General features: G+C 30.8%; 4 protein-coding genes across 4 annotated transcripts; 3 read left to right on the top strand and 1 right to left on the bottom strand.

The window, feature by feature from the left end:
- Positions 1-370: 370 nt before the first annotated feature.
- Positions 371-847, top strand: PSF2 (DNA replication protein PSF2; the record flags this gene model as incomplete). The annotated part of the gene is made up of 1 exon (XM_011273367.1): positions 371-847. One exon carries the CDS (start codon positions 371-373, stop codon positions 845-847), a length of 477 nt encoding a protein of 158 aa, XP_011271669.1.
- Positions 848-1,030: 183 nt separating this feature from the next.
- Positions 1,031-2,083, top strand: BN7_6069 (uncharacterized protein; the record flags this gene model as incomplete). Its single annotated transcript, XM_011273366.1, has 1 exon — positions 1,031-2,083. The coding sequence occupies one exon, from the start codon at positions 1,031-1,033 to the stop codon at positions 2,081-2,083; it is 1,053 nt and encodes a 350-aa protein (XP_011271668.1).
- A 190-nt stretch (positions 2,084-2,273) lies between these two features.
- RSM22 (tRNA methyltransferase RSM22) lies at positions 2,274-4,457 on the bottom strand (the record flags this gene model as incomplete). The annotated part of the gene is made up of 1 exon (XM_011273365.1): positions 2,274-4,457. The coding sequence occupies one exon, from the start codon at positions 4,455-4,457 to the stop codon at positions 2,274-2,276; it is 2,184 nt and encodes a 727-aa protein (XP_011271667.1).
- Positions 4,458-5,698: 1,241 nt separating this feature from the next.
- Positions 5,699-7,531, top strand: BN7_6067 (uncharacterized protein; the record flags this gene model as incomplete). Its single annotated transcript, XM_011273364.1, has 1 exon — positions 5,699-7,531. One exon carries the CDS (start codon positions 5,699-5,701, stop codon positions 7,529-7,531), a length of 1,833 nt encoding a protein of 610 aa, XP_011271666.1.
- Between the last annotated feature and the right edge of the window lie 413 nt (positions 7,532-7,944).

The raw sequence follows: 7,944 nt of genomic DNA, 5'->3' as shown, positions 1-7,944 counted from the left end.
CTATTAGTATAGTTCCACGAGAAAATAAATTCGCGGGTAGTAAATTTTAATACAAACGCGTAAATTTTTGTCCTTTTATTGCCTGAATATTTGGGTATTGAAGTATAGCTGGTACTGTTATAGCTACATAAGGAGATATAATACGGGAAATACAGATATTCAAATACAATGTCACTACCGAAGAGCTTGAAGGAGACTTTTTCACCGGCTGAAATCCATTTCATAACGGAGAACCAGCTCATCACAATTTTACCAAGATACTCAATGAATGGGATCAATCTTATCACAGTGAGTGTGGTTTATATTTTCAGAACATAGTGTCCTTGTACTAACACAAATTACCTAGACCAAGCTACCCAAAATCAGAGCAATGAATAGAATTCAAGTGCCCATTTGGTTAGCTCAAATATTAAAAGCTCAAAGGAAATGTAATATTGTCCCACCAGAATGGTTAAACTTGAAAACATTAAAAGAATTATATCAGCATGAAGTCACTGATCTAGAAAGTTTTAGTGAACTTCCTTTCAATTGGCTTGAAATTTCTAAAATCTTTTTCGAAAATGCTCCAGATGATTTATCCGATGAGATTCATAAACTGAAATCTTTAATTCAAGATTTAAAAGAAATTAGAATGATCAAGATCAAAAAAGGTTTAACTTTAATCAATGAATCTCATTTACAATTAGATAACTTATCACTAATGGAAATCAATGAAATTAGACCGTTTGTTGTCTCGGTTATGGGTAAATTAACAAGTATGAGTGAAGCTGTTACACAAGATGAACAAGAAGTGGAAGATGAAATGGAATCAGAAGATGATGACGCTAGCATGTATGGGAAGGAATAAATTAATTGCATATTTGAAAAACAGAAACCGTTTTGCTTGTAGCATTTGTCTACTCGTTTTGTTTTGTGTCAGAAAAAAAAGTTTATTACACAAAACCGAAAATCTTTGAATTTAACCAACTCAACCTCCAGATATACGATAAATTGTTAATTATGTGATTGATTCTATAACCATAGGTTAACCATGTCATATATTAGAGCTATTTTGGTGAAACAGGGATCAAATGTTCCAGAACTTGGTCAAATTTTATATGAACCATCAGTTTTACCAAATTACATTCAAGTGAAAGTCGTTGCAGTTTCAATAAATCATCATACAAGAGAAAGAGTGCTAGAAATAGGACATTTAGGAGATCGAGTGATTGGTGTTGATGGTGTTGGTGTAACGCCAATTGGTTTGGCTTATTTCACAACTTATGGGCTAACTGAAGGATCTTTTGCTGAACTCATAAATGTTCATATAGATTGTATTACTTTTTTACCACAATTAGAACTTTCAGTACCACTTAGTACTAAGGATGTTGCTAGAATAGCTGCTTTTGCTAATCCTGGTTCTGCTGTTCATTTTGCATTGGGTAGAATTGATTCAAAGTTTTTGAGTCCAAATTTTAATGTACTTATAATTGGTGTTACAGGAACTGCTGGTGAATTGGCTGCTCAAATTTGTAAAAAAACATATAATTGTGCTAATATTGTTGGAGTTGGTAGATCAGTGTATGAACTAGATGATTTATTGAGAAAAGGAATCATCACTACTGGAATTTCTCTTGCAGCTACTGATGCTACAATAGAAATGGTTTTTGCACAATTTGAAATTGATATTGTGTTAGATTATACTTGGGGTGAACCAGCTGAAAGAGTTTTGACAAATTTACTGAGAGCAAGAAAGAATCATACAAGACCTGTTTGTTATGTTAATGTTGGATTAGTTTGTGGTGATAATTGTAATATATCTTCAAAAATTTTAAGAAATGAAAATATACTTATGGTTGGTGCTGCATTTGGGCAACATGATATTGAGAAATCACATCAACTGATTGAATTTTTGATTTTTGAGTTGTTAAGTACAGATTTCTATGACTTTGATCTTTATGATCCTGAGTGGTCGCACATTAATCAGTTGGTGTTTGATTGGGACAATTGGGATCCTTCAAAGAGGAAAGTTTATTATTTTGCTAATCAGATTAGAAATATATTCAAGTTTGAATTGCATAGTGAAATAGACTTACTACAATGAGATTTCAATACTTTTTTTTTTTTAAATCATTAGAGAAGTGATATTTAATTATTATATACATGTGGTCTATTCACTCTATAATCCCTTAATGACTTGGTGCTTTTCTTTTGTTATATATCCCTCCGTTTTCTGTTGATTTGTTTATATACATCGTTAATCTAACTTAATAAATAATTGTGTTCATACTATCTTATAAAGAAACTTTAGCTTTCTTTTTGTTAGCTAGTTCCCTTTTACTTTTCATACCTCTTTTATCAGCTTGTTTTTGAGATTTTCTATTATCGAATTGATTAACCCAAACATCAATTTTTTGTTCAATTGTTGCATCTGAGTCATTTTCAATAGAAACTTCTTCTTGTCTAGATAATTTATCTTCTTGTTTTGATAATAATTTTCTTTGTTTTTTCAAACGTTTAGCTTCTTCTTTTAAATATCTTTCAATTTTTGTAACTTTTTCTTCATTATATCCAAAACTACTAGCCATTCTTGTTTTAGCACCTAAAGCCCAAAGATCACCAGCACTTGATTTTCTTGCATCATAATAAATTTGTTTTGATTGAGATTTTGCAATTGACCATTTTTCAATCTTACCAGAAGCACCACAAACTGACATTGTAACATGACCTTTTCTTTTCAATGGAGTCTTCATAATACGTGGCCAGTTATGATGACCTTCACCAATAACACCAACCAAATCATCATGATATGCATTTTCACGATCTGATTCAATGTTGGAAATTGTGCTTTTGTCGATACCAGATCTTTCAGCAATCATATAGGAATAACTTGCAACTTCATAATTATTACCATTTTGTCTACCACTACCTGGTGTACTTTTCTTAGATCTACCAGCATCTGGTGTAGCCCATTTTGAATGTAAAACTTTACCTCTTTTAATTTCCATAGAAAATCTTGGTCTTTCAACTGATTGTTCATAATGACACCATTCAAATTTTTTACCAGTTGGGGTATTAAAATAATGTGGTTTTAAAGTTTGTAATGGACATTTATGATGATGAGCACATGGTGCAATGATTGATAAATGATATGGTTCAACTTCTTTTTCGATAAATTCATTTGAAATTTTAGAATCTTCAACTAACATATCTTTTACATCATCTTCAAATTCTAAATCTTTTTCATTAGTTTCAAATGGAGCATTTTGAACATCTTCAGAAATTTTACCTAAATTATGTTTTGATTTACCTTTAACTGATGAACTCTTGTTATAAGGTCTTGGAATTTTACCATTTTCATTGCCAAATTTTTCAGGTTTAATCATAATTTGTCTTGCTCTTGCAGTTAATTCAAAACCTAAAGGTGTACCTCTTTCCACAATGACTAAATGACCATTTGGTGCTAGTGATTTAACCAAAATATCAACATTTTCATCAACTTGATAAGGGAATCTAGTAGCATCTTGAAGCATTTGATGAGTTGCAATGATAAGATCATATTTCTTGGTTGGTGATAAATAATCACGTAATTTAGTTCTTGTTTTAATCTTATTTGTCTTGATTCCACCAATTTTTTCATCAATTTCAGCTTGTATAACAGGATCAATTTCTTCATCTTCATTAAAACTTTCTTGAATTCCCAAAACTTCTTCTTGAGTTTTTTCATCAATAATTAAATCTTCAATATCACCAGTATATTCTTGAACTTGTCTAGATAATAAGATTTTAGCTTTATCTTTCATAGTTTTATCACCCACGATAATTGCATCTTTAACTTCTGGTTTGAAATCTTGACCCATTAATTCATTTAGAGCAATCATACCAGTTGCAGGACCAAATCCAATATCTAAAACACTATTTGGCTTGAAATTATCACCTTTTCTCTTCTTCAATTCTGATAAAGATTGATATATTGACGCATAATTTTGAATAAACATACCAGCAATATGTGCATCAGCTTCCATTGGAGATTTTGTTGGTTTATGAATTTTTTGTTTCATTAATGCAACATATGCATCAGAAGTTGCAGTTCTTAAACGTTTAGGAAGACGTAAAGCTAATATATGATTATGAATAGCGCTTGATATTAAAGGGGGTATCTTGATTTGTGATCTTGGAGCTCTTGCTTCCAAAGTTTTAGGATCTAATCTTGATTGTAATGAGGTTTCTTCACGTTCAATAAGATTACCATCTTCATCTTCAAATCTTCCTTCATAAACCTGATCTAGGTATTCTTGTCTTTCCACAATTTTAATTTTTGAATCATATTCAGAATCATCTAAATCATGGTTTTGATTTTTAACAATTTGTCCAAAAGCTTCACTTTCTTTCCTATAAGCAAACGGTAATATTGATCTTTGATGTGATAAAGCTTTATTAATATTTACTGGATCATTTTCATACTCCACAGTACCCATGGATTTCGATACACTTGACTGGCACCGTATCAAATTCTTCCGTATTATATGACTTGATCGTATCACTGGAAACATCTTATGCCGTATAAATTTAAGTGATTTTGTATACTTTTCAGTTTGTATTATGTTTAAACCACTTTTGATTTGACATAAATTTTTTTTCCCGATGAGATATTTTCGGTAAGCGACGCAAAAAAATATCGATTACGTAAACACATAGAAAATGATTATATTCAGTATATATCATGACTTTTTGTTGCCTTTAAATGATGTTTAAATCTCTTAATATTAAGTTTAGCTACGTTACAGTCATGTGGATATCCTAAGGTTATCAATTATAGTCCTGGATAGTGTTGATATCCCTGCCCCAACAATTGAATAAGATGTATTTGCGTACCAAAGATATTGAAGCCAAACTCCCAATTGATTGAATCAATATCATATACAATCGTTATTCATCATTCTACTGACACACATTCCATCAATATTCGGCCATTAATGAGAATATCTTGTTCATTTTATATTGCTACATATATAGCTATTGAACATTCACATTTTTTAACAAATCACTACGTACAATTATTGACGTAGACGTACTATAACGTACTTCTTGAACTTTATAGATATATTGAACAGTTTAATTATATATATATAACAAAATATATAGTTTAACAGGACTAAACAAATGGTATCAGTCAAATTGTAGTGAATATAATTTTAAGTCAGCTCAACTTGCACTTGTGTTTAATTATTTTCTCGTATTAAGACCGCTAATTTCCGAAACAAACTCATGTATGAATTTTACCATAAAACAGCTCCATATTCATATTTGAACGTATTATGATCATACACACCAATGATAAGCTAATTATGTATACGTATACGATATGACTAAATGTTTTCGACGTTATAAAAGCTATATATAGAAGCTTTTCACATCAAAATATACATATAATTACAAGTAGAGCGAATATATGCGTGAGATGATTAACGAGAAGAATAGAATAATAGAAGAAGTGCTTATATCCCATGAGTTTCGATCATTTTCTGTTTGCTTGTTTTCTGTCTAATTAATATAGATAAAAACATCTCATTCAAGCTTCTCGAGAAATTAATATATAAGTAGCTTTCCAGTTTCTATATACGTGGATTAAAGCTTAAAAGTATTTGAAACTCTATAGTTTGTCTAATATTTTAGATATTCACATTATAAGTATACATCATAAGAATTAGCCTCAATCATGAATTTTGAAAATCAAACAGAGCTTAATATCGACGATGAAACAACTCGTTATCTCTCTGACCCATGGTTCTGTGCTGAAATACCAAAAGAATATGCCGGAGGTAAACATAAAATGTTCGACCAGGGCGATTATCCACCAAGTTTATTACACTCAAATATTGACACTTTAAGAAATGGAGCGGTTTCAAAATTGTTATCAAAATGTCCTGATTTAAACTCTAACCATTGGCCACCTAGACGTTCTGATTTCATAATAGCTCGAAAGATCATTGGGAAGAATGCAAATATAAAAGGTTTTACCAATAAGTATTCCGTGGATAAGGTTGTTCCAAAACCAATTTGGTGGTTTGGGTTATTACCATATGAAAGATATTCAGTTAAGTTTTTCATCAATCGCTCAAATTTAATGATAGCACAGCTTATTGGAGATATACGCATTAAGATTAGACACATCTATTGGAGATCTAGAATGAAGTTAATTTATCCTCTAAGGCTTATCAAAGATAATATCTACGAAACAATCAATAATTTCTTGGAACAAAAGGTCAATGATGCTTCTTTTTCGTTGAAAACACTTAGACCACCTAAAACAAAATTTGACCTTTTCAGTCTAGGTGGTAAACCATCATTGTTAGGACCTTTCCCGATAGAAATCTGGTTAAAGATAATTGAACATTCAAACATTGATAAGCAGAAAGCAGTTAATATGGTTTACAATTCTATGTGGATTGACCTTATAGCTCCAATATTATATACTAATATCCATTGTTTCCTATCTATTAGAGATACATCGATGTTGAGAATTACGGATCATCATTTCGTTCACAATGGTCCAAGTTTGGTCGATTATGGATACAGCGATTACAACAAGTATGCAAGATTGAACAAAGTGAAGGATCACGAGTTTGAAGTCTTGGATCTCTATCCTTCTTCAAAAGAAAGGATGGAAACTTTGATTAATACGAAAACCTCAGATCGTGTAGATCAATCTTCCATTTCAATTGTCTTGAATCACAAATCATTACTCAAATTGGTAAGGACTTTGAATACCAAGAAAACTATCATGAAGAAATATCTAAAGAATATCTCATTAGATGTGTTTGCGCCTTCTGATTGGATGACTGCTGAAGGCAGTAAAGAAGTTAGAGAAAGAGTTGGTACCTTGGTAAAAAATAATCATACAAACAACGAGATTAAAGTTTTACAGACCAAGTTAGCGATGGCACGATCTGCATTAGTTCACATAAACGAGTTTGATCATGTTAAGGACAGGAGAAAGCAAGAGGAATATCAAGGAAAAAAGTGTCATCATGTCAATGAGAGTCAACACTGTTTCAAGACAAGAAGCGTGTTTGCATTTGAACCTTCCATTGAGCCACTAGTATTTGCAAAGCAAAACTATACATCAGATTTGGATCTTTTTAATAAGATACTTGAATGTTTTATAAACGGTTCAAGAAACAACAAAGTGAAGAAGATGAATGAAAATAATATCGAAGATCTTGGTATTTCCTCTATTCTCAATCCACCCCTCAGATCCAGAGATGTACATTCAACAGGCGTTGGATTACTTTCAATGTTGCCCCATGACGATAAATACCATAAATCTGACCTTTCAATTGGAGAATCAACTTATTTGAAAAACAAGGGGGAACTTGCAGAATATGTTGATGAAATAATTAGCTCTTTCTTGGAAGGTACTAACTCCAATTGTTCAATAATGATTACAGGTATTGAAACCTCAAAAGAAAGTTCAATTTATAATTTTAGAAACTCATACTATACTGTATATCAGGGCCCAGAGCTAATCACAATCAATAGAAAATACTAGAGAATAAGATAAATAATTATAATAATTTAGTTATAATTATATTGCATGCAATTATGTTGTTGATAATATAATATATTGCCGAATATATATCTTTATAATATTTCTATATAATATAATTATAATATATATTTAACAGCGCGCCTAGGTATTAATTAATGATATAATTTATATAGCTGTACATTATATATATATAATGAATTGGTTTGATACAGCTGTTTGGCCTTAGAACTTGGACGACGTACGTAAGTTGTTATAACGTCCTTATAAGAACTTATATATTAATTATGAACAACAATATATATAACCTTAAATATTAAAATATATAATGTAAAAATTATGCATATATGACGCACATGAATTATATTCAAGAGCTAGCTAGCCTAGCTGTATTATATAAGTACTCTTAAATATTA

This window comes from Wickerhamomyces ciferrii, contig 00247 (genome assembly GCF_000313485.1).
Source record: "Wickerhamomyces ciferrii WGS project CAIF00000000 data, strain NRRL Y-1031 F-60-10, contig 00247, whole genome shotgun sequence".
Classification (NCBI taxonomy): Eukaryota; Fungi; Ascomycota; class Saccharomycetes; order Phaffomycetales; family Wickerhamomycetaceae; genus Hansenula; species Hansenula ciferrii.
Note: the sequence above shows the minus strand (reverse complement) of the source record. Positions and strands in the feature narration are given on the sequence as shown.